Below are 27,867 nucleotides of genomic sequence, written 5' to 3'. Positions count from 1 at the left end.
CCCTTTAAGCTTATCCTGTCCCCTCCAGCCCAAATGACACATCTGCAGGTAATACACAACATAGAAAAAAGCAGACGTGGTAAAAGTGAAGTAGAACCTCTCCTCTGTCCAAGTCAGGCTGTCATTTTGAAATTCAAAGGCTCGTACCAGTCTCAGAAAGTCCTCCTCTTCCATCTTCGATAAAGCCAACTCTACAATTTCATTTGCGGACTCTTCCTTTGTCTCGTCAATAAAAGGAATACAGCGCTGGTACAGGCAATACTTGTAATGTCTGAGCTGGTGATAAACTTCACTACGACCGACGCAGGTAGTGCCCATCACTAGTATCTAAAGGGAGAAAGGTAACCAAATCAACAGGAGCTTTTCTTCATGTTATCACCCCTCTTACCAGTCACAGCCTGTCATCTCTCCCCTTTACAGCCTTCAATGACCCCAAGAGGGCGATACATAAAGCAGCATTTCTTCATGACATCACAGTGTCACTTAATTAACCTCTTAAGGACCAGGTACATATTTGGTTTAGCATTTTTTGTTCTTTTTTCTTTCTACCTTCCAAAAGCCACAACTTTTTACATTTTTAGTTGGCACAGCCATACGAGGATTTGTTTTTTTGTGGGAAAAGTTTAATTTTTTAATGCCACCCTTTTATTTACCATGTCTTGGAAAAAAGGGAAAAAAATTTGGTGGTGTGAAAAAATCCACAATTCCGCTAAGGATTTTTAGCATTCACGGCGTTCATTATGTGCTAAAGATGACATGACGTATTTATACTCGAGGCAATACGATTACGAAGATGCTAAATTTGTACAGTTTTTGCTATGTTTTATTTACCGTATTTATTTATTTTTTAAAGCAAAAATCTTGGAAAAAAGTAACAAAAAATTTGGCAGTTGTTTTGCAGGGCAAACTAGTTTTTATTAGTACCATTTTGGGGTACATACAAGTTTTGATTTTTTAAACAGTTCAGACATTTTTGGACTAGATGATGCTTGTTATGTTTTTATGTTTATTTTTGTATGAAAAATTGGGGAAGGGGGGTAATTTGAATTTTTCATATTTTTCCCCCCTTCTTTTTACACTGTAACTTTTATTCACCCTGGGGGACTGGAAACTAGCTATCATGGCAACTGATTGGAGCCCTGCGATTTCGCCCCCCACTCCCTCTGTCCAACCCCAAGGATGCAGCTGTCGCTATTCACTGCAGCATCTGAGGGATTAAATGACCTGGATCGGCATCATCACCAATGCTCGTCACTGGCAGATGCCTGGCGTATTTTCCAGCCGACACCTGCCATGTATGGAGCGAGCTGAACGAGTGAGCTCACCCCCATACATCGCCATAACGCATATGACTTACATATATGTTAATATGTTTTAAGGGGTTAATTATTTTATACTACGGGGGGCACAGATCAGCATGGAGAACATAATCTATGTGTTCCCTGCTGTTCCCATATACAGATCCCAGCTACCAGTCATCTGTATAAAGACAGACACAGAAGCACCTTGCGTCCTCTTTTCACGCCTCGTAGCCCCCTCTGCATCCATGTGACTTTACTAAGGACGCTTCCATAGTTGTAGGCACAATGCTCGATACAAATGCCGTTTTCAGTGACAGGGAGCAGATTATTTTAGTTCCCAGGCACTACATAGGGTCAGGCTGTGAGTGTGACAGCACGTAAATCAACAGACCATTTATTTACCTGACCTATGCAGGAAGGGGGAAACTGTCACCTCAAAAACTCAATGTAAGGTACAGGCACCATGTTATAGAGCAGGAGGAGCTGAGCAGACTGATATATGGTTTCATGGGAAAAGATTCAGTAAAACTTGTATTTTACTCATTTAAATTCCTGCTCATTCTGGGCTGTGAAGTCCAGGAGGCGGTCCTATCAGTGATTGACAGCTCTCTCTGTATACACAGTCATAGAGGGAAGCCTGTCAATCACTGATAGGACCTCCTCCTGGACTTCACAGCCCAGAATGAGCAGGAATTTAAAGGGAACCTGTCATGTGGATATTTGATTATAATCTAACTAATTATATACAATCATTAACTACTAAAAAGTGCCTTCGATGTATTCACTTACTGGTGTGACAGATGGTTACCTCATAATATACCGTATTTTTCGCCCTATAAGACGCACCGGCCCATAAGACGCACCTAGGTTTTTGGGGAGGAAAATAAGAAAAAAATTATTTTTAGCTTTTGGTGGGTTTGGAACTAATGGTGGTCTGTGGGTGGCACTATTACTGGGGATCTGTGAAGGACACCGTTATGGGGGGATCTGTGGATGACGGACACTGTTATGGGGGGGATCTGTGGATGACGGACACTGTTATGGGGGGGGATCTGTGGATGACGGACACTGTTATGGGGGGGGATCTGTGGATGACGGACACTGTTATGGGGGGATCTGTGGATGACGGACACTGTTATGGGGGGGATCTGTGGATGACGGACACTGTTATGGGGGGGATCTGTGGATGACGGACACTGTTATGGGGGGGATCTGTTGATGACTCACACTGTTATGGGGGGATCTGTGGATGACTGACACACTGTTACAGGGGGGGGGGATCTGTGGATGGCACTGTTATAGGGGGGGATCTGTGGATGGCACTGTTACAGGGGGGGGGGATCTGTGGATGGCACTGTTACAGGGTGGGGGATCTGTGGATGGCACTGTTACAGGGGGGGGATCTGTGGATGGCACTGTTACAGGGGGGATCTGTGGATGGCACTGTTACAGGGGGGATCTGTGGATGGCACTGTTATATATGTGCCATCCACAGCCCCCCAGCCCAAAACAGTGGCATCCACAGACACCCCCCCCCCCTAACTGTGCCATCTACAGATCAGCTCACCCACCCGCCGCCGCCCCCGCCGCTAATATTACATGTCTTATTCGATTAAAATGTATTAGATATGCCCCCTCACTCCTATATTGCTAATTGTACCTTACATCCTATTCCTAGCTTCTGTAATGCAGGCCGGGCGGCCGGCGCGTCACTCGCTGACGTCACTTGCCTGCGCCGCCTGCTTCATTCATAAAGTAGGCGGCGCAGGCACGTGACATCAGGGAGTCACGCTGCCGCCCGCCCGTCCTGCATTACAGAAGCTAGGAATAGGATTTAAGGTACAATTAGCAATATAGGAGTGAGGGGGCATATCTAATACATTTTAATCGAATAAGACATTTAATATTAGTATATCGGAGCGGCGGGGCGGGGCTATAGTACATTGATTGCTCCGCCCCGCCGCTATTCCCGGCCCCCAGCTCCTCCTCCAGTCCCTCCCCCGGCCCCAGCGTACGCTACATCGCATCCAGCGATGTCAAATTGTCCGCATTCGCCCCATAAGACGCAGGGGCATTTCCCCCCGATTTTTGGGGGGGAAAAAGTGCGTCTTATGGGGCGAAAAATACGGTACACACAAAGATGCCGCATGCTAATGAGCTGATTTGAGTCCAGTGTGATGTCATTGAGTCCAGCGTATATTTAATTCAGAGCTATAGCCACTCCCCTGCCCACCTGCTGCTGATTCATATGGAAAATAACTGTTAATCAGCAGAAGGTGGGCGGGGAGAGTCAGGAGCTCATGAATATTCAGGACTCATCATTATCAGCTGGAGCTTTTCAATACAAGATGTTGGCAGATTGACTGGGTCAATTAAAGAAAGTGACCCAGCATTTTGCTAAGAGAATCAGTCACTTATTTATGTTGCCCTTAGTTAGGACACCATAAAACTGGTGACAGGTTCCCTTTAAATGAGTAAAATACAAGTTTTACTGAATCTTTTCCTATAAAACCATATATCAGTCTGCTCAGCTCCTCCTGCTCTATAACATGCTGCCATTAGCTCAGACACCATATTCAACCTGACAGGTTCCCTTTAAATAGGGTATAAAGACATGTAACATGCGGTATCTATAAGACATGTCATATAGAATATAACAGGGAGATGAATGGAGAGCGCTGCGACCCATCAAAAAAGTACGTTTTATACGTGGATTTAGGATGACAGTGACACCCACACATTGCTATAATTTACAGAATGGAATTATACCTGCTTATCGTCCGGCATGAAGTCCTCATTTTCTAGCGTCTCGTTATCGTACTCTTGTCCTGATAAGGTCACCAGGTACGCACAATAACGGCGCAAGTCACATGCTTCGCAGGACATCTTCTCGGCCGGGATGCGCTTCACATCAAGGTTGGGATAGCAGTTTATCCTCTCCTGCAACAGTAAGTAGAGTTACTATGTCCTAAGGCTACTTTCACACTAGTGTTTTTGCTGGATCTGGCAGGGTTCAGCAAAAACGCTTCAGTTACAGATAATACAACCATCTGCATCCGTTATAAACTGATCCGGTAGGGGAACGCAACTAAACAGAACGGAATACATTTTGAAGCATTTCGTTCTGTCCAGTTCAGTTTTGTCCGCATTGACAATGAATGGGGACAAAACTGAAGCGTTTTTTTCCGGTATTGAGCCCCTATGACGGAACTAAATACCAGAAAACATAAACGCTAGTGTGAAAGTAGCTTTAGTCTTGTATCATCACAAAAGCACATCAGGTTTCTCTTATATACATTGTAGAGGTGCTTTGTTGTTTTATGGTCATATAAAAAATGGAAATGTTCTAGTTCTTACATTTCCTATTTTCTACAGTTCAGTTGGCTTTTCTGTGTAGACTAGGAGAGAGTTAGCAGAGTCATCTCCTTATCACTAGAGGGTGGGGATATAATGACAGATGACAATTTTGTTCTACTACTGGAAACCTAGATAAGGCAGCCATACTCATAGATAAGGCTTCATATGCAGTTCCCCTGTCAGTCTGTGGGGGGTATGATCCATTACTTCCTGGAGAATATCTACTTACTAAGGATGAGCGAACCTGAACTTTACAGGTTTGGGTTTGGGTGGTGCAGAAATTCCATTATGGATTCCGCTATAGCCTTTAAGAGACATTCCGTTTTGGTCCCTCATAATAGAAGTCTCTGGAGCCAATTTTCCTCCCCCCCCCCAGGAGTGTTTAAGCTAGGGACTGGGGGGAGGAAAATTACATTATAGTAGGGGAAGAAAGTGCAGATAGAGACTGGGGGCAAGGTAGTGGGACTGGGGGAGGAATGGAAGGAGGGACTAGAACAGGTCAGAAGGAAAGGTGTAGGGTAAAAAATATACATAATCCTCTTAAATGTATGTATACTAATGCCAGAAGTCTGACTAATAAAACTGGTGAACTGGAATTAGTGATGTGTGAGGAGGACTATGACATAGTGGGAATAACTGAGACATGGCTGGATGATAGCTATGACTGGGCAGTTAATGTACAAGGTTTGTTTATAAAGGATCGTCAAAACTGGGGAGGGGTCTGCCTTTATGTAAAGCCCACACTCCGTGAAGATATAAATGAGGGACATGAACATGTGGAGTCACTGTGGGTAGAGATACATGGAGCTAAAAACAACAATAAATTACTAATAGGAATTTACTATAAACCACCTAATATACCAGAGTCCACAGAAAATCTACTACTAAACGAGATAGACGAGGCGGCAAATCATAATGAGGTGGTTATTATGGGGGACTTCAACTACCCAGATATAGACTGGGAAACTGAAACTTGTATATCTCATAAAAGGAAACAGGTTCTTGGCAATAACCAAAGACAATTACCTCTCCCAACTGGTTCAGGACCCGACTAGAGGGACGGCCATACTGGACTTAGTATTAACCAATAGGCCTGACAGAACAACAGACGTGCAGGTTGGGGGACACCTGGGAAATAGTGACCATAAAGTAATAACCTTCCAATTATCATTCAAAAGAGCGTTTCTACAGGGAGGAACAAAAATACCAAACTTCAAAAAAGCTAAATTTAGCCAACTAAGAGAGGCCATGGGCCTAACTAACTGGGACAAAGTCCTCAAAAATAAAAATACAGCCAAAAAATGGGATTTCTTTAAAAGCATCCTAAAATCTCATTGTGAGAGGTACATACCGTATGGGAATAAAAGGTTAAGGAACAAAAAGAAACCAATGTGGATAAACAGAACTGTAAAGAAAGCAATAAATGACAAAAAGAAAGCATATAAAACACTAAAACAGGAGGGTAGTGAGGAAGCACTGAAAAACTATAAGGAAAAAAATAGAACATGTAAAAAACAAATAAAAGCGGCCAAACTAGAGACCGAGAGATTAATTGCCAAAGAGAGTAAAACTAACCCTAAAATGTTCTTCAATTATATAAATGTTAAAAAGTATAAATCTGAAGGTGTCGGCCCTAAAGAGTAATGAGGGGGGAGTCGCAGAGAGCGACGAGGAGAAAGCAAAGCTGTTAAATATTTTTTTCTCCAATGTATTCACTGAGGAAAATAAACTGTCAGATGAAATGCTGAATGTAAAAATAAATTCCCCATTAAAAGTGTCCTCTCTGACCCAGGAAGAAGTACAACAGCGACTTAAAAAGATTAAAATAGACAAATCGCCAGGACCGGATGGCATACACCCCCGTATCCTAAGGGAATTAAGTAATGTCATAGCCAGACCCTTATTTCTGATATTTGCAGACTCTATACTGACAGGGAATGTCCCACAGGATTGGCGCATGGCATATGTGGTGCCAATATTCAAAAAGGGTCCAAAAACAGAGCCTGGAAACTATAGGCCGGTAAGTTTAACATCTGTTGTGGGTAAACTGTTTGAAGGTTTTCTGAGAGATGCTATGTTAGAGCATCTCAACGGAAATAAGCAAATAACGCCATATCAGCATGGCTTCGTGAGGGATCGGTCATGTCAAACTAATTTAATCAGTTTCTACAGGGAGTGCAGAATTATTAGGCAAATGAGTATTTTGACCACATCATCCTCTTTATGCATGTTGTCTTACTCCAAGCTGTATAGGCTCGAAAGCCTACTACCAATTAAGCATATCAGGTGATGTGCATCTCTGTAATGAGAAGGGGTGTGGTCTAATGACATCAACACCCTATATCAGGTGTGCATATTTATTAGGCAACTTCCTTTCCTTTGGCAAAATGGGTCAAAAGAAGGACTTGACAGGCTCAGAAAAGTCAAAAATAGTGAGATATCTTGCAGAGGGATGCAGCACTCTTAAAATTGCAAAGCTTCTGAAGCGTGATCATCGAACAATCAAGCGTTTCATTCAAAATAGTCAACAGGGTCGCAAGAAGCGTGTGGAAAAACCAAGGCGCAAAATAACTGCCCATGAACTGAGAAAAGTCAAGCGTGCAGCTGCCAAGATGCCACTTGCCACCAGTTTGGCCATATTTCAGAGCTGCAACATCACTGGAGTGCCCAAAAGCACAAGGTGTGCAATACTCAGAGACATGGCCAAGGTAAGAAAGGCTGAAAGACGACCACCACTGAACAAGACACACAAGCTGAAACGTCAAGACTGGGCCAAGAAATATCTCAAGACTGATTTTTCTAAGGTTTTATGGACTGATGAAATGAGAGTGAGTCTTGATGGGCCAGATGGATGGGCCCGTGTCTGGATTGGTAAAGGGCAGAGAGCTCCAGTCCGACTCAGACGCCAGCAAGGTGGAGGTGGAGTACTGGTTTGGGCTGGTATCATCAAAGATGAGCTTGTGGGGCCTTTTCGGGTTGAGGATGGAGTCAAGCTCAACTCCCAGTCCTACTGCCAGTTTCTGGAAGACACCTTCTTCAAGCAGTGGTACAGGAAGAAGTCTGCATCCTTCAAGAAAAACATGATTTTCATGCAGGACAATGCTCCATCACACGCGTCCAAGTACTCCACAGCGTGGCTGGCAAGAAAGGGTATAAAAGAAGAAAATCTAATGACATGGCCTCCTTGTTCACCTGATCTGAACCCCATTGAGAACCTGTGGTCCATCATCAAATGTGAGATTTACAAGGAGGGGTTATTAATGGTACACGCTCAGATTGGGTCACTGTCACTAGTGGGGTACCTCAAGGGTCAGTATTGGGCCCTATTCTCTTCAATATATTTATTAATGATCTTGTAGAAGGCTTGCATAGTAAAATAGCAATTTTCGCAGACACTAAACTGTGTAAAGTAATTAACACTGAAGAGGACAGTATACTACTACAGAGGGATCTGGATAGATTGGAGGCTTGGGCAGATAAGTGGCAGATGAGGTTTAACACTGACAAATGTAAAGTTATGCACATGGGAAGGAATAATGCAAGTCACCCGTACATACTAAATGGTAAAACACTCGGTAACACTGACATGGAAAAGGATCTAGGAATTTTAATAAACAGCAAACTAAGCTGCAAAAACCAGTGTCAGGCAGCTGCTGCCAAGGTCAACAAGATAATGGGTTGCATCAGAAGGGGCATAGATTCCCGTGAAAAGAACATAGTCCTACCACTTTACAAATCGCTAGTCAGACCACACATGGAGTACTGTGTACAGTTCTGGGTTCCTGTGAACAAGGCAGACATAGCAGAGCTGGAGAGGGTCCAGAGGAGGGCATCTAAAGTAATAACTGGAATGGGGCAACTACAGTACCCTGAAAGATTATTAAAATTAAGGCTATTCACTTTAGGAAAAAGACGACTGAGAGGAGATCTAATTAATATGTATAAATATATCAGGGGTCAGTACAGAGATCTCTCCCATCATCTATTTATCCCCAGGATGGTGACTGTGACGAGGGGACATCCTCTGCGTCTGGAGGAAAGAAGGTTTGTACACAAGCATAGAAGAGGATTCTTTACGGTAAGAGCAGTGAGACTATGGAACTCTCTGCCTGAGGAGGTGGTGATGGTGAGTACAATAAAGGAATTCATGAGGGGCCTGGATGTATTTCTGGAGCGTAATAATATTACAGGCTATAGCTACTAGAGAGGGGTCGTTGATCCAGGGAGTTATTCTGATGCCTGATTGGAGTCGGGAAGGAATTTTTTATTCCCCTAAAGTGAGGAAAATTGGCTTCTACCTCACAGGGTTTTTTTTTGCCTTCCTCTGGATCAACTTGCAGGATGACAGGCCGAAACTGGATGGACAGATGTATTTTTTCGGCCTTATGTACTATGTTACTATGCCCTGCATAACGCAAACGAGACGGATCCGTTATGCTTGGCCTTAGACTTCTTTTACGACATTAGACTTCTAAGGCTTCCGTTTTGCATTCCGTCTACGAATTCCGTTATAACGGAATTTCTACACCACCCAAACACTGAACCTGTAAAGTTCAGGTTCGCTCATCCCTACTACTGACATTAATCTCACCAACAGCGCCCATTCATTGCAGCTGCCATAAAGCGCATACATCCTGCTACACTCTGTATGCAAACAAGGAAGGGAGTATCCAATTGTATATTCAGACAGCAGAGTTCTAGTCCAGCAATTCTACGAGGTGACTACTTCCTTTTCTAAAGGGTTTCACCCATTATAAGAACCCCTCTGCATATTCCCTAATAGACTGGATTCTCATGACCGTGTTACCCGACCGTATTTACATGTATGTCACGGTCTGACTGTGACTTTTACTCCCAATATCATAGCTCCCTATGAGGCAGTGACTTTGGGTCATTTAGAAGTCGTCAGTTGTAGATTACTTTGTATCTTTTACTCCATCGACAGCTTGTGGTGAGTTTCTCCAGACGTGGGACTACGATACGTTCGTCCAAATAATTCAGCGATCTCAGCATATCTTTAGCGTATGTCTTTTTCCTTTCACCTTCTACAAAGTAAACACACGGTGGTGAAAACTACTAAAATGCTGAAAACGCTACAGGGTAAGGCCTCTTTCACACTACAGTATGTTGAATTCAGTGTTTTGCGTTCCGTTTTTTCACGGATCCGTTGTTCTGTTTTTTGCTTCCGTTTCCGTTCTGTTCCGTTTTTCCGTATGGCATATACAGTATACAGTAATTAAATAGAAAAAATTGGGCTGGGCATAACATTTTCAATAGATGGTTCAGAAAAAAACGGAACGGAAACGGAAGACATACGGATGCATTTCCGTATGTGTTCTGTTTTTTTTGCGGACCCATTGACTTGAATGGAGCCACGGACCGAGATTTGCAGACAATAATAGGACATGTTCTATCTTTCAACGGAACGGAAAAACGGAAAAGGAATGCATATGGAACACATTCCATTTTTTTTGCGGAACCATTGAAATGAATGAACGAACTCCCCCTAGTGGTGACTGCTGGTAGCCACAATCATATAATTTCAAGTTAGTCTGTCTCCTCCAAAGTCAGTTTGAAAGTAGGCATACCACCATGTAGGGTAGGTGCCCCGAAACATAACCCATGCCCTTTTTGAAAAAATCCAGTCCTCTAATCCACAGAAATGCTTCTTTTTATGTGAATAAAGTTTACAGTGCACCCTGGGCGGGGCCACTCTGTTTAGTGCACTCTGCCAGCAATGCAACCCAGCGAGGGTCTCAGCTTTTTGTTTGATTGACAGTCCCTGAGATTTCAGAGTTTGTAGTGATGACACAATGGATGCATGGAATAGCCTTCCTACAGAAGTGGTAGCTGCAAATACAGTGGAGGAGTTTAAGCATGCATGGGATAGGCATAAGGCCATCCTTCATATAAGATAGGGCCGGGGCTATTCATAGTATTCAGTATATTGGGCAGACTAGATGGGCCAAATGGTTCTTATCTGCCGACACATTCTATGTTTCTATGTGGTATTCTTACTTTAAAAAGGGATTTTGGGGGTGACAGACTCCCTTTAACACTGTCTCTATACAGGTGATACTTTAAAGGGGTTGTTTGAACTTTGACATTGGTGGAATATTTTCAGGTAAGCCACCAATGTCAGATAGGTGTGGGTGCCACCTATGTGCATTCGTGTCTGCACCACATTCATTTATATGGGAGTTTCGAAAATAGCCGAAAATAGCCCAACTGGCTCGGTTATTTCCGGAATAGAAGTGAATGGAGCAGTGGTCGCGCTTGCACAGTGCGCTCTCCATTTCTATGGGACTTCTGAAAGTACTTGAGCACGCTCGCACAGCTATTTTTGGAACTCCCATAGAAGTGAATGGAGAGTACGCACAGCAGTTTTGGTGCAGTTATACATAAATGTATTTATTCCGAATTTGTACTGTTCCCCCAGTTGACCGACCGAAGGCGCCGGCTGCTCCTGTTTCAGTAAACATACTCACCTGTCATCCACTGTGTCCATGGACTACAAGATGGCGGTGGCCGCTTCCTCTGGGTCTTTCTGGGTACCTTGTATTCTGTGCAGGTGGTGACCGGCAAATGGACTCATCCGGTGCATGCACAGATTCAAGCAGCAGAGCCCCATGCATCGGACATGGACTGCCTGCCAGAACAGAAGGTACCCAGGAAGAGCCAGAAGAAGTGGCTATTTTTGCATGCCATGGACATGGAGGAAGAAAGATCAGTATGTTAATTCCGCTGATACCGAAGCAGCCGGGGGCCTCCATTAGGGTCCACCAGAGGTATAGGGACATCTGTGGCTGATAGGCTCCAACTTTTTTTTTTTACTAGATGCATTTCACACAGCAAAAAGAAGGTAGAGAGACGTATTCTAACCCAACAGAAGCCAAAGCTCACTCTTTTGCCCTCCACCGGGTGAATGGGAGCCTATGGGTAGACTAGATGAACGCGCTGGGAGCTTTCCCGACACATGTGGTAAAGACACACCACAAACACAGCGTCATGGTGGATGACATATACTCACGGTATAGTGTTGTCAGAAACTTCTTATCGATGATGTTAATGAGGAAAGCCTTAATCACTTTCTGAAGATGGGAGGACAAGTCCTGGGGGGTGGCTATAAGGAAAGACACAGACACATGTTACTAAAATGCATCCGGGTCTCATTATGACCTCTACGTACAGATGTAGCACTCTTTAACTTCAGGTTTAACAGAACATAAGCCAATAAGGGTCATGTTAAGATGATAATATACGAGCAGCTTGACCTGCAGGTACCACTAACTGCTGGTCATCTACCAGAAACGTAGGCAAAGTCCAGGTGCACCCTCAGCAGTACAAGCCGCATGTGGAATAGCACCCTTAGGGTACGGCCACACCATCAGGGTTCTGCACGCAGTTTTGGAAGCCAAAATCAGAAGATCATAGGAGGAGAGAAAGTATTAAGGACAGATACGACTTCTCCTCATTTCTGAATTCACTCCTGGTTATGTCGAAACCTGACCGTGTGGCGACAACCTTAAAGTTTGCTATAACTGTGTATTTAAAAGGGAATCTGTCAGCAGTTTTGACCATGCTAAACTGCTAACAGAACTAGGTAGGGGCTGGAGAAAGCAGTACAAAAATGACTTTTGTAGAGCTTTTCTCATCGGGAGAAGTGAGAATATGAAGTTTTATTCTGCCAGACTCCAGGAGGCAAAGCTTCACTGTGAAATGCTCTCCCCATTGAGTTACCTCACATCCCCGTCCCTAGGCATGACAGCTATGGCATCCAACCAGGAGACCACTATAGCTGCCACATAGAGCAGAGGGGAGGGGCTGTGAAGTGGCTGCAGGCAGAGAGCAGTGAAGCTCCGCCTACTGGACACTCACAGGAGCAGAATCTGGCTGAATAGAACTTCATATTCACACTACACCTTCACAAAATGTATGTTTATTCTGTTCTCCCCAGCCCTTTACCTAGGGCTGTCAGACATTTACCATGGTCCAGCCTGCTGACGGACTCCCTTTAAGTGTCAAGAGAAAGACTGCTACATCTGTAAACTTGTGGTAACAAGATAAGGCTTTGGATGGAAACCTATATGATAAAAGATGTCCATTGGCTGGATAGGCCAATGATATTTGGTTGGGTTTCCCCATAGCGACTGCTGGAAGCCTGTACTATGCAGCCAAGAACTGGGTGGCAAAACCACAATGTTTTGCTGCGGTATCTCGGCAAGTTCAGGTGAAGCAAGTAACAAACATGTGCATCACCTACTCCTGCGGGAGACTTATTCTGATCTCCCCTTTGAAATAAGCATGTGCCCTCAGTCATGCCATGTGTACATGATTATGAGGGGTGGGCATCATGGGCTCTCTCACATGTATGCTTACAGAGGACCTATCATCAGGTTATGTGTCTACTAGAAGAATCAAGAACCTCCATACCAATAAATATGAAGACCAACGATACAGTAACTAGCGAGATCTCGTGTTCTGACATTGTACACTGCCAGGGGCTCGACAGGAGCTGCTTAACCAGAAGTTCAGACTTGGTGGTAAGTCTGGTCATTAAAGGGTTTCTACCACTTGCTTTGCACCCATTTCGTTTTCAGACACTAGCGATCCGGTAGTGTCTGATGTACAATACAAGCTAAGTATTATCTTATTCTGTCCGGCCGTTTTGTTTAAAAAAGCACTTTTATAATTATGCAAATGAGCCTCTAGGTGCTATGTGGGCGTCTTTCCAGCACCTAGAGGCTCCGTCTACCTTCCTAAACTGCCGCCCAGCTCGTCGCTCCAGACCGCCCTTCTCCTAGCGAATTCGATCCTCTCCCTGCTCCTGGCGTCTGAAATCTCGCGCCTGCGCCGTCCGTCTCTGCATTCGGCGGCATTCGGCGCAGGCGCAGTGGAAATGTCTGAGCGCTCCCTGCTCAGACATTTCCACTGCGCCTGCGCCGAATGCCGCCGAATGCAGAGACGGACGGCGCAGGCGCGAGATTTCAGACGCCAGGAGCAGGGAGAGGATCGAATTCGCTAGGAGAAGGGCGGTCTGGAGCGACGAGCTGGGCGGCAGTTTAGGAAGGTAGACGGAGCCTCTAGGTGCTGGAAAGACGCCCACATAGCACCTAGAGGCTCATTTGCATAATTATAAAAGTGCTTTTTAAACAAAACGGCCGGACAGAATAAGATAATACTTAGCTTGTATTGTACACCAGACACTAGCGGATTGCTAGTGTCTGAAAATGAAATGGGTGCAAAGCAAGTGGTAGAAACCCTTTAACTTAATGAGGGTCATTTATCAAAGGCTGATACCCCCTGTGCTGCTGGCGGATGCGCTGAGTTTATGAGGAGCCCTGACGCATCTTCCGCCAGTCTGTGTGCCTGGAGTGAAATCTATGGTAGTAGAGTTCAGGCGTCATTTACGCCCCAACCCCTGCCACACCACCACACCATATTCCCCATGAAAATGCTGCAGGTGACAACATTTTGCTGTACAGGCGTTAACAGTCACAAAAAGGAGTGTTGACTAAAATTGGCGTAAGGACTGTTGGTGAATGACCCCCCACTGTGTCCACCTTAACGGCCACAAATACGCCTGTTGTACCATGGCCTTCGAGGGATCTTATGCTACAGTGCCAAGTTTTTACGGCACCGCCGTCAACATTGTAGTGGAGGGAGCGAGAAACTACAGCGCTCCCAGTGAAGTCAATGGGCGCAGCACTGCAGTAATGACTACTGTCCACTACAATGTTCCAGGTGCTGTAAAGACTTCCAGCGCCAGAGCTACACCGAACCCCCGGCGGTCAGCTAGCCTATCTTGAGGATAAGCCATCAGTTGAAATGTAAAAAATCATTTAGGAAAGAACACTATAAAAATTTACTAAGAAAAATACAGCACCGAAAATCACATCTGTTTCTACATTTGCACCATAAAAATAAAATGACATAAATTGCACAGTAATGTATAGGTATGACATTTTTAGTGCATTAAAAAAAAAAGTTCACAATATGTGATCATTTTATTGTATAGGTTAATCATGGACACAGCGATACCAATTGTGTCGCTTATTTCAATTTTGCTTATGCATATAAAGGCATTTGTAAGCAAAAAAAAAGGCAATTTATGTATTTTATTACTAAAATACCTTTTCTTTTAACGTTTATTTATTTTTTGGATCCCATAGGGGAGCTGAACATGCAATCCTCTGATTGCTCATTTAATACACTGTGATACAGAAGCATCCCCTTGCCATCGAGGAGGAGTGATGAGGTGAAAAACGTTGACCCATCCGTCCCTCTAACTAACTAGATGCCGCGGTCAGCAATGACCCTGGCATCTAAGGAGTTAAACTGCCAGGATTGGAGTCATCCCCGATCCTGGCAGTAACCCTGGGTTCAGACCTGAGCGTTTTACAGCGCGTTCCTACGCGCTGTAAAACGCACAACAGGCAAGAACCAATGATTCCCTATGGGAATGGTTCTCACCTGGGCGTTTTACAGCGCGTACGATCGCGCTGTAAAAAGCCCGACGCTCAAACAAGTGCTTGAGCTTTTTTTTGGGCGTTTGTCGCGCGTTCCCGCACATAGATATTCGGGAACGCGCGACAATGTGTGCACGCCTGTCTCTGTATGCGCGATTGTAAACGCCCGTACAATCGCGCATACAGAGCGCTCGTTTCAGAACGCTCAGGTCTGAACCCAGGGTAAGAGTGGGGTTCTTGCTGTATGATAGAGGCCATCACAGTACGTCGGCTTGTGGGAAGTATGTACTTCCCGCGTCTAACTATTAGGCCTCATGCACACGACAGTATTTTTTCACGGTCCGCAAAAACGGGGTCCGTAGGTCCGTGATCCGTGACCGTTTTTTCGTCCGTGGGTCTTCCTTGATTTTTGGAGGATCCAGGGACATGAAAAAAAAGTTGTTTTGGTGTCCGCCTGGCGGTGCGGAGCCAAACGGATCCGTCCTGAATTACAATGCAAGTCAATGGGGACGGATCCGTTTGACATTGACACAATATGGTGCAATTGCAAACGGATCCGTCCCCATTGACTTTCAATGTAAAGTCAGGAGTCTCAGACGGATCCGCTCATATAATGCAGATCAGTACGGATCCGTCTGCATTATATTGTTAAAATATGTGAAAATAGCCTCAGACGGATCCGTCCAGACTTTCAATGTAAAGTCAATGGGGGACGGATCCGTTTGAAGATTGAGCCATAGTGTGTCATCTTCAAACGGATCCGTCCCCATTGACTTACATTGTAAGTCTGGACGGATCCGCAGGCCTCTGCACGCCTCCGCAGCGTTCAGGTGTCCGCCTGCTGAGCGGAGCGGAGGCTGAACGCTGCCAGACTGATGCATTCTGAGCGGATCCGCGTCCACTCAGAATGCATTAGGGCTGGACGGAAGCGTTCGGGTCCGCTTGTGAGCCCCTTCAAACGGAGCTCACAAGTGGACACCCGAACATTTTAACTTGAAGCGTCCCCAGATCGTGAAACTCAGATCCAACAGTATATTCTAACACAGAGGCGTTCCCATGGTGATGGGGACGCTTCAGGTTAGAATATACTGAAAAACTGTGTACATGACTGCCCCCTGCTGCCAGGCAGCAGGGGGCAGACCCCCCCCCCTGTTTTTAACTCATCGGTGGCCAGTGTGGCCGCCCCCCCCCCCCTCCCTCCCCTGTAGTTAACTCATTGGTGGCCAGTGCGGCCGCCCCCCTTCCCTCCCCTGTAGTTAACCCATTGGTGTCCAGTGGGCCCCCCCCCCTCCCCTGTAGTTAACTCATTGGTGTCCAGTGGGCCCCCCCTCCCTCCCCTGTAGTTAACTCATTGGTGTCCAGTGGGCCCCCCCTCCCTCCGCTGTAGATAACTCATTGGTGGCCAGTGGGCCCTCTCCCCTCCTAATTAAAATCGCCCCCCCTTTCATTGGTGGCAGTGGAGATTACCGATCGGAGTCCCAGTGTAATCGCTGGGGCTCCGATCGGTAACCATGGCAACCGGGACGCTACTGCAGTCCCGGTTGCCATGGTTACTTAGCAATTTGTAGAAGCTTCATACTTCTCTGCGAGCTGCGATGTCTGTGTCCGGCCGGGAGCTCCTCCTACTGGTAAGTGAAAGGTCTGTGCGGCGCATTGCCTATAGCACAGACCTGTCACTTACAAAATACGACAGTATTTTCAGCAAAAAAAACTGAAGTGTCTCCGAGTGCATTCCGTTTCAGTATTTCCGTACCGTGAAAAGATGGAACATGTTCTATTCTTGTCCGCAAATTACGGTGCTTGGCTCCATTTAAGTCAATGGGTCAGCAAAAAAAACGGAACACATATGGAAATGTATCCATATGTCTTCCGTGTCCGTTCCGTTTTTGCTGAACCATCTATTGAAAATATTATGCCCAGCCCAATTTTTTCTATGTAATTACTGTAAAAGGAATACAGAAAAACGGAAAGGAGACTGAAACAAAAAACGGAACAACGGATCTGTAAAAAACGGACCGCAAAACACTGAAAAAGCTATACGGTCATGTGCATGAGCCCTAAAAGTGCAGGTGTGACCAGATACTTACTGAAAGCACATGGATAACGGATATGGCACCTATACACACAGCGCACAGGCAGATCTATGGAGCTTACACAGAGAAAGGTGATGCTTCCTGAAGAGTTCCTTATAGCCTGGTTCTAGGTCTCCAGCCTCCCCATCTATATTCTCCTCTTCATCATCTACAATGAAGGCCGACATGTCGTCACTGTCCTCGCTCTCGCCCAGTGTCTCTGGGGTCAGGGGTGTGTATGTATCATCTGGACTTTCCTGCAACAGAGCAAATGACACGAGTTCATCTATAGGGGGCGATCACCTACACAGGTGTATTCAAAATATACAGACAAGAATCGGTTCTCGTGTAATCTGTGGATCAGACGTGGACCAGAAATACGGCCATGAGAATGCAGCACTCCACCTTTTCAAACAGCTGATTGGCATGGGTTCTGGGGGGTACTAATCAGGTACTGACGACCTATCCTTAGCTATGTGGACAATAAAAGTGCCCCGCCCACTGCACTTTGATTGACAGGACCAGGTATGATGAAGTTTTCACTGCCTGGCCCTGTCGATCAAAATATAAAGGCACAGCAGTTTCAGAGAGAGCAGAGCCTCTAGGTGTAACGACAACGCCCCCGTTGCTCCTAGAGGCTCATTTGCATATATAAAAACTTCATTTTTGTCAGCAATGCGGGCACATATCAACATGGGACCAACACAGATGCCTTCAGCTGCCAAGTGCACATGCAACAGGTCAGCCAGTGTCATAGGTACAGAACTGCTGACAGATGCCCTTTAGGAGTGAATTGGCTGGTATACTTACAAGGTCATAAGAAATGACCAGATTAGACCTCCTGGACAATAAACCAATATCCTGGGTAACTTGTGTAATAACTAGAATGGAGGCCATACTAGTGGTCACCCAGCTTAAAGGGAACCTGTCACACTCAACATGATGTCTGAGCTGAAGACAGCATATTCCAGAGCTGGAGGAGCTGAATCTTTTACCCAAAAATTACATATCCATCTGCTCAGCTCCTCCTGCTCTATAACACGCTGCCTGCAGATTAATTAGCATTTTCATGGTGACAGGTTCCCTTTAAGAACTAAGTAATCAATGGCATAATAGGACTGACAGATAGAAAACTGAAGGACTTGTATTTACTGGGAACTTTTTGATGGGGAAACTCATTTAGGATGTGTCCACCAAGGAAAGCGAGAAGTAAATGAGAAATTTTGTCAAAACATTGGAAGAAATCTGGAGCAATATGGACAAGCAGGGGGGTAGCTAAAGGCTCATGGGCCCTGGTGCAAGAGTTCAGCTTGGGCCCCCCTCCCTCATTGCTTTGTGGCCAGGGGCAGGGGTGCACATAGCCTTCATGCTGCATAAGACAAAAATTGAAATGACACCCCCCCCCCACCCCCCATGCCAAATTCTTGACCTAACCCCTTCTCTCCAGCCAAAGTTGTAAATTGACCAGCATGCCCCTCCTATAATACCAGTGTCTTATGCGTCACAGGGTTCTTTGGGTCCCCTCAGGCTCCTGGGCCCGGGCTGCTACCTCTGCATCCCCTATAGCTACGCCCCTGCAGACAAGAGAGGAATCTATAAAAACTGAAGACATTATGTTACCTCAGGGGCCTCACGGCTGGTGGTCCGGTTTCGGGACCTTCGTCTCTTAGCAAGCTGTTCAAGTGCCTCCAATCTCTTTTGTTTCTTGACGTGAGCCTTGGTCTCCTCAGCTCCTGATGCCTCTGCAGCTTCATCGCTGTCATCCTCATTAATAACACAGGTCCGTTTGACATTTCCTTTTTCGCCGGGTCCATCACTGTCGGAGCTGCTCTCACTGGCTATCACGGCAGATCTGCTCTTCAGTCTGGGTTTTCTGATTCGGCCTTCTTCACAGTCTTCTTCATCCGGCTGGTCTTCTGACTCATCGGTGGGGCAGCTGTCATCACTTTCCTCGCTCGTTTCCTCCGGTTCTTCCTCCTCTGAAGTCAAGGACTCATCAGAATCCACGATATTGGAGATGCTGTCTTTCTTAGTACGTTTCCAGTCCACTCGGGATTTCGGGTCTGGTTCAAGCAATTTTCTTTTCTGCCTTGTATTGTAGGTCTTACAGACAGTCTCCATGTCACCTGAGGAGGTTCAAAAACTGCAATAAAAAAAAAAGAAATGAATAAAATAAAAATACTTATTTTGCATATCTCACAGTATAATGCCTCACGAAATACAAACGGATAATTAAAAAGCCACCTAAAGTACTATTAGTACATAATGTGTTACTCCATGATCAAGAAAGCAAACAAATGAGATGAAAAGAAATATCTGCAGCATAAAAATACCTACCAGAGAGAAAATCTGTCACATAAATAAGGTGAAGAACATAAAAAAAAAACAAGGACAATTTAGAACACATATCAGTAGTGTAACATGGTGGCAGGTAAAGTACTGGAGGGGGTGTATACCTCACCTACAATGCTCAGAGGGGTGAGGTAAAAAAAATCCAGGAAACTAGGTTCCCTTAAAGGGTTTCTACCACTTGCATATCACATATTTGGTGATCAGACACTAGCGATCCGCTAGTGTCTGATGTAGCTTACAAGCTAATTATTACCTTAATCCGTTCGGCCCATACCTCAAAAAAAGCACTTATATCTTTATGCAAATGAGCCTCTAGGTGCTATGCAGGCGTTTTTCCAGCACCTAGAGGCTCCGTCTACCTTTCAGTTTGCCGCCCAGCGCCTCGCTCCAGCACGCCCATCTTCAACTCTATTCGATCCTCCCCCTGCTTCTGTCTTCTGAAATCTCGCGCCTGCGCCGTTCGTCGCGGCATTCGGCGCAGGTGCAGTCAATGTCTGACCGCTCCGTGCTTAGACATTTCCACTGCGCCTGCGCCGATGACATCGGCGCAGGCGCAGTGGAAATGTCTGAGCACGGAGCGGTCAGACATTGACTGCGCCTGCGCCGAATGCCTCCGAATGCCGCGACGAACGGCGCAGGCGCGGGATTTCTGAAGGCAGAAGCAGGGGGAGGATCGAATACGGTAAGAGATGGGCGTGCTGGAGCGAGGCGATGGGCGGCAAACTGAAAGGTAGACGGAGCCTCTAGGTGCTGGAAAAACGCCTGCATAGCACCTAGAGGCTCATTTGCATAAAGATATAAGTGCTTTTTTTGAGGTATGGGCCGAACGGATTAAGGTAATAATTAGCTTGTAAGCTACATCAGACACTAGCGGATCGCTAGTTTCTGATCACCAAATATGTGATATGCAAGTGGTAGAAACCCTTTAATAATAAATCAAATTTTATTGAACACGATTAAAAAACACTAATAATATGTATTAATAGTAGGGAATCTAAATAATATGCCACATATCAATGCATCGTGATTAAATATCCAAAATACACGATTAATGCCATAACTAAATGCTCCATTAGCTATCTCACATGAAGGTACGTCTCAGGATCAATTAATACTGCATGAATACAACCACATTAAAATTGAGTCACATAAAGACTATATAAATTGTGCAGATACAATAGTCACCTTCACCCTACGCTACAACTGAAAACATTCCCAGAAGAGAACTAAATAAGATTATGACAATAAAGTGAATGACATGCCAAAGTGCTGCTGTGCGTGCGGCAAGCTTCCTCGACGCGCGTTTCGCGGTTTGGCTTCAGCAGGAGGGGTGGTTTTGCAGGGGACTTACGTATAGTTTAAAAGTAATGCGGGCCAATCCTATGCTAGATTGAATAACATGTGACCTCTAATTGGTATCGCCGTATTGACTAATCCTGACCAGCCCGATGTACATCACTTCCGCCCGACGATGTGGAGGCAAACGGATCCGTCCTGACACAATATGGCAAAATAGAAAACGGATCTGTCCTCCATTGACTTTCAATGGAGTTCATGACGGATCCGTCTTGGCTATGTTAGAGATAATACAAACGGATCCGTTCTGAACGGATGCATGCGGTTGTATTATCTGAACAGATCCGTCTGTGCAGATCCGTGATGGATCTGAACAAAACGCGAGTGTGGAAGTAGCCTAAGATGAACCTCATGTGTTATAAATCACAAAAAAAATATATATATTAAATCTATATTTTTGGGCTCAGTGCAATAAAGCTTGCTTGTTCATTTTTTTCCCCTATCTTCCTTAAATGAACATTCCTTACAGATGCACCTTATCGAGATCGCTCCGCCTTGTTTTCCCTTATTTATTTTATTATCTCGAAAAAATACACAAAATTACGAAATAAATTTAAAACCAAATAAAAACATACATAAAATACTATATTGTGGTCAAGTGGACAACTTTAATCCCCAAGGAAAATAACGATACTACAAAAAGGCACCGAATCTCAAATTCTCATTTAACCGTTTTGGTGCCAAAGTACCCAACCTAAAAATCCACCTACTTTCCAATTGGGCCAATTTTTTCCCTTTATCGCCTCCTCTTGCTCCTAAGTGGACCATATCGAAGCCCTTGAATCGTAGCAAATTGGGATTATTTTTGTGGAACAGCTTAAAATGTTTTTAGAATTGTTTTCCAATTTCTGATGTCCTCTTCATCCTTTGCTTTTTAATTTATTAAAAGGAACCTAGTTTACTCCTATTTTTTGGATGTGTAATGAACCCAGGTGTAGGTGCTGGGCTCATTGCTGTGGGGATACAGACAGGGCTGACAGCCTCATTCAGACCTGGGCTGGCTGTGCAAAGTCGGATTTCTCTGTGTCTGGATTCAAAGTACATAGCTGAGGTAACATGACGTACAGTTAGCGCCCCGATGGGCAATGCGATTTATTTTGTGTATGTCACCCACACGTGGATGCTTAAAAGTGTCTAATTTACTTGAATGCCACTGTCTTGTGTTGGATGTAAAATAAAAGCTGTTTGGACTTTTAACCCTGAAATGTGTGAGTCTGGTCATTGCTGACCCCGCCACAAGCACGTGGACCCGTGACAGTAGTAATAAGACAAAGCAACTGGACTTCATTTAGAAAAACTTGTACAAAGAATCTCCAGCAATAAATACTGGCAAGGCATACCATGCTGACTGAAGCACGAGTCACCAAAATTTAACCACCTCCCGTCTGCCCGTGGACTATAAACGTCCGGGAGGTGGATCTCTATCTCCTAATGGACGTTTCTGAATGTCCGTTCAGAGTTGGCAGCTGCAGATCGGGTTGTTGTCAGTGACAGCAGGGCAACCTAGAGAGAAGGCAGGGACAGTGCCCAGGTGTCCCTGCCTTCCGGATCGCTGTATACACAGCACTGAACGAGATCAGGAAGGGTTATGCCGGGGCCGGGAGAGTGCAGGAGCTGTCGGGTCTTTCCCAGACCTCGATCAGCCCTGCACTGAGGCTGTACAGCGCAGTATACTGCTGTACAGCCTCTCTGGGGGGTGTATTTCCCCTGTAACTGGGGCTACTATGTCAGCCCCAGTTTACAGGAGGAATCAATAGTAAAAAAAAAAATATATATATATTTTTTATTAAATGTCCTCCAGAGGTCTTGTATGACCTTATGGGGGACGCAAAGTGTAAAATATATATATATATTTTTTTAAATAAAGTGTTTTATAAAAAAAAATTTTAAAAAAGGTTTCACATGTAAAAAAATAAATAAATCCCCAAGTAAGTAATAAAAAAAAAATTTAAAATAGAAAAAATAAAATACAGGGAGGGGGGCCACACTGGCCACCAATGAAATTAATACAGTAGAGGGAGGGAGGGGGCGGGCCGCACTGGCCACCAATGAATTTAAAACTGGGGAGGGAGGGGGTCTGCCCCCTCCTGCCTGGCAGCCCCTGATCTCTTACAGGGGGCTATGATAAGCACAATTAACCCCTCAGGTGCGGCACCTGAGGGGTTAATTGTATAGATCACAGCCCCCTGTAAGAGATCGGGTGCTGCCAGGCAGCAGGGGGCAGTCATGTACACAGTTCGTAGTATATTCTAACTAGAAGCGTCCCCATCACTATGGGAACGCCTCTGTGTTAGAATATACTGTCGGATCTGAGTTTTCACGAAGTGAAAACTCAGCTCTGAAAAATCTTTTATGCAGACGGATCTTCGGATCCGTCTGTGTGAAACAGAAAACAATAGGGGACAACCCCAGGGGTGCTGAAAGGGGGGGGGGGGGGGGAAGGAAGGGGGGGGGGCCCGTGCCCACCCAATATACCCACAATCACACCCCTAAAGAATAACTCGGCACAAGCTCCCGAGTGCACATATCAGAACAACAGCGAAAAAAAGGAGCCAAGGCGCCAGATAATAAATCATTCTCCTTTCCCGTCTATATAGACCAGACAACATATAGGGCCCCTTCTTTGAATACATATGACACGTGTGGTTACATTAATATTCCTCTCTTAGCCTCCCCTCTTTCCCATCTATTTATTTGACCATTATGTATATGTCTTTTTCTATTTTTCCTATTAATCGTGGTGTCCGATACTTTGATTCTGGTGGATGGATGTCTGCTGCTCCTCCCCCGGTGTGATGCGTGCGCGCGTCATCCGGAGCCGCCTCCGGCGCCCCATGCCCGTGCGTCCATACGTCATTTCCGCCCGGTCATGTGCTTCGTCACGTGATGTGGGCGTGCCTTTGACCGGACGCCGGCTGCGGGGTGTCCGGATGTGGTTGCGCGCCGATAGCCATACGCACCTGGGGATTAGTAAGTGCTCATATTTGATTGGTTGGTAGAGATTTTAAAACATTCGATCCGCAGTGATGGCGTTACCCCCTGACGAAGGCACGCCGAAACACGCGTTGGGGGAGCGCTATCCTGGTCGGTCCACTCCTGGTCTGTTTGAGGTGAGGTTCCATCTGTATTTTTATCCCCCGGTCTCTTTCATTTTGATTGTTCACCTCCATGCTAGGTTCCCCTTGCATGGCCGGGCGCCAACATCTATTTCTGTGTTGGGTTCTGTTATTACTTCTGACCCACCTGTTTACCATATACACCTGGTTGGTCCACGGGTAGGTTATCCACCATTCTTTATATACATATCCCGCTGACCTTATACATTCTAGCATTCCAGACCAGAGTGTCCCTCCCAGGGTGGCGGTTTTCTTTCCTCTCCCTGCTCCCTCTTTTTCTTGTCCCTCTGCATCTTTTATATGTAAAATTTTACGGTTTGTCATATTATAATAAAGGATTTATTACATTTATTATCTGGCGCCTTGGCTCCTTTTTTTCGCTGTTGTTCCGTCTGTGTGAAAGTAGTATCACTGATTAGTTATCCTACTTTAAAACTTAGCTTTTATCAGATATTATATATAAAATATATGTCCCACAGTAATAATGATGACTGCATGAAACGGAAAACATTCATAACTATACTCAGACATCAATTATTAGGTACTGCGTATGTGCATGTAACACATAATTTTATGCACACACATACGTAGTCCTATCATATAGATATAATACAAATGGTATGACCAATTATTATGATCCCCACTCACGGTTTGTTGCATGGGCCAGGTGTAGTCAGGATATTCCGACCGTATGCGTGATCAGGGGGTCTGGGGTGGTTACCGTTGTATACTGAAAAAAATGGTTCCAGATAAAGTTCAATTCCTGAGTAGTTTGAAGTAGTTGGTCAGGCAGGTGGGAGAATGTCCCACCTGCCTGACCAACTACTTCAAACTACTCAGGAATTGAACTTTATCTGGAACCATTTTTTTCAGTATACAACGGTAACCACCCCAGACCCCCTGATCACGCATACGGTCGGAATATCCTGACTACACCTGGCCCATGCAACAAACCGTGAGTGGGGATCATAATAATTGGTCATACCATTTGTATTATATCTATATGATAGGACTACGTATGTGTGTGCATAAAATTATGTGTTACATGCACATACGCAGTACCTAATAATTGATGTCTGAGTATAGTTATGAATGTTTTCCGTTTCATGCAGTCATCATTATTACTGTGGGACATATATTTTATATATAATATCTGATAAAAGCTAAGTTTTAAAGTAGGATAACTAATCAGTGATACAGTTTAATGTGTTCCTACAACATATTTATTCCTAAATCATTACTGTGATTTGTGCTGTGTGAAAGTAGCCTACGGACACGGATCACGGACGCGGATGACAATCTTGTGTGCATCCGTGTTTTTTCACAGACCCATTGACTTGATGGGTCCGTGAACCGTTGTGCGTCAAAAAAATAGGACAGGTATTATTTTTATGACGGACAGGTATTATTTTTATGACGGACAGGAAACACGGATCACGGACGCGGATGAACAATGGTGCATTTTCCGAGTTGTCAATGGGTCAGCAGAAAATCACGGAAAAAGGAACAACGGACACGGATGCACACAACGGTCGTGTGCATGAGGCCTTACTTGCAGTTTTTTATGTGGATCTGCCCCAGATCTCGCCGTCTGCACGGCACAGGGTGAAATGGACGTGCTGCACATTTTAATAATCTTCTGCATCGTGTAGACGAGCTATAGAAAGTCCCATCTACTTAGCGGGCACTGTATTAAGACTCATGCACGCGACCGTTATGATTCTATGTTGTGTCATTTCTTTATAATTTCTAGCAGGAATAATAGAGGAACGGCACAACACAGTGAGAAGAAGAGAAGCTCCAGAATTGTTATTACATGGGGATGCGTCAGAAGAGGGGAGAAAACCCGTCGGCTGGATGCACATTTGGCGGACAGCTCCCTCCCCCGCGCACATGCATGCTCAGCTCGCCGGATGCACATTTGGCGGACAGCTCCCTCCCCCGCGCACATGCATGCTCAAGTTGCCGGATGCACATTTGGCGGACAGCTCCCTCCCCCGCGCACATGCATGCTCAAGTTGCCGGATGCACATTTGGCGGACAGCTCCCTCCCCCGCGCACATGCATGCTCAGCTCGCCGGATGCACATTTGGCGGACAGCTCCCCCGCACACATGCATGCTCAGCTCGCTAGATGCACATTTGGCGGACAGCTCCCTCCCCCGCGCACATGCATGCTCAGGTTGCCGGATGCACATTTGGCGGACAGCTCTCTCCCCCGCGCACATGCATGCTCAGCTCGCTAGATGCACATTTGGCGGACAGCTCCCTCCCCCGCGCACATACATGCTCAGGTTGCGCCGGATGCACATTTGGCGGACAGCTCCCTCCCCCGCGCACATACATGCTCAGCTCGCCGCCTGCACATCTGGCGGACAGCTCCCTCCCCCGCGCACATGCATGCTCAGCTCGCCGCCTGCACATCTGGCGGACAGCTCCCTCCCCCGCGCACATGCATGCTCAGCTCGCCGGATGCACATTTGGCGGACAGCTCCCTCCCCAGCGCACATACATGCTCAGCTCGCCGCCTGCACATCTGGCGGACAGCTCCCTCCCCCGCGCACATGCATGCTCAGCTCGCCGCCTGCACATCTGGCGGACAGCTCCCTCCCCCGCGCACATGCATGCTCAGCTCGCCGCCTGCACATCTGGCGGACAGCTCCCTCCCCCGCGCACATGCATGCTCAGCTCGCCGCCTGCACATTTGGCGGACAGCTCCCTCCCCCGCGCACATGCATGCTCAGCTCGCCGGATGCACATTTGGCGGACAGCTCCCTCCCCCGCGCACATGCATGCTCAGCTCGCCGTATGCACATTTGGCGGACAGCTCCCTCCCTCGCGCACATGCATGCTCAGCTCGCCGCCTGCACATTTGGCGGACAGCTCCCCCGCGCACATGCATGCTCAGCTCGCCGTATGCACATTTGGCGGACAGCTCCCTCCCCCGCGCACATGCATGCTCAGCTCGCCGCCTGCACATTTGGCGGACAGCTCCCCCGCGCACATGCATGCTCAGCTCGCCGTATGCACATTTGGCGGACAGCTCCCTCCCCCGCGCACATGCATGCTCAGCTCGCCGTATGCACATTTGGCGGACAGCTCCCTCCCCCGCGCACATGCATGCTCAGCTCGCCGCCTGCACATTTGGCGGACAGCTCCCCCGCGCACATGCATGCTTAGCTCGGTGTCTGCGTGCTATAGACTTGCACACGTGCAGCCCCCTCATACACCGCGGCTCCGGCTCATATCCCTTGCACGTTAGGACTGCAGAAAGTCGCGCTGCGGCTGCAGTTTACGGGACTCTGCGGTCACAAGTCCAAACCTGCAAAAATGGCGCATTGTCACCGTATCTGCATTGATTATGGCAAAAAACTGCGACAAGACCCCACCACATGTGCTGCAGTGTAATGTACATCATATAGAGCCCCCGACCAGCACTGTATGGGGGCTATCATCAGCAGCCATGCTCCACCCTATAACCCACTGACTGCCAGCTCCTGCCATGACGTCATTTAGCGAGGGAAATACGTCACGGCTCGGAAACTTTACCGCGACCTCCCCTGCTCATGAGGGGTTAATAATAGACACTCACGTGACGCGCAGAGCTCTGTTCACCGGAGACACAACCGTCTGACAACGGCAAATCCCTCGGCGGCCACGCCCCTTTTCTTGAAACGTCACTCAGAGCTAGTCCTGGCTTTCGGTTTCCATTTTGGGGCCCGTGTGTTACAGGAGGGAGTGGGCGGGGACTGGGTCCTGTGTTACAGGAGGGAGTGGGCGGGGACTGGGCCGTGTGTTTACAGGAGGGAGTGGGCGGGGACTGGACCCTAAGTTACAAGAGGGAG

The 27,867-nt window shown here is 46.3% G+C and overlaps 1 protein-coding gene across 1 annotated transcript; it reads right to left on the bottom strand.

The window, feature by feature from the left end:
- Window positions 1–27,762, bottom strand: CCDC82 (coiled-coil domain containing 82; the record flags this gene model as incomplete). Its single annotated transcript, XM_044273708.1, has 7 exons — window positions 27,615–27,762; window positions 18,820–19,342; window positions 17,282–17,456; window positions 11,689–11,781; window positions 9,579–9,703; window positions 4,071–4,241; window positions 1–327 (listed from the first exon to the last, which is right to left on the bottom strand). Coding segments are annotated over exons 2-7 (1,392 nt in total), but the record flags the coding sequence as incomplete, so codon positions are not given.
- Window positions 27,763–27,867: the final 105 nt, after the last annotated feature.

Source organism: Bufo gargarizans, unplaced genomic scaffold, assembly GCF_014858855.1.
Source record: "Bufo gargarizans isolate SCDJY-AF-19 unplaced genomic scaffold, ASM1485885v1 original_scaffold_1070_pilon, whole genome shotgun sequence".
Taxonomy (NCBI): domain Eukaryota; kingdom Metazoa; phylum Chordata; class Amphibia; order Anura; family Bufonidae; genus Bufo; species Bufo gargarizans.
The sequence above is the reverse complement of the archived record's forward strand: the minus strand, read 5'-3'. Positions and strand labels throughout refer to the sequence as shown.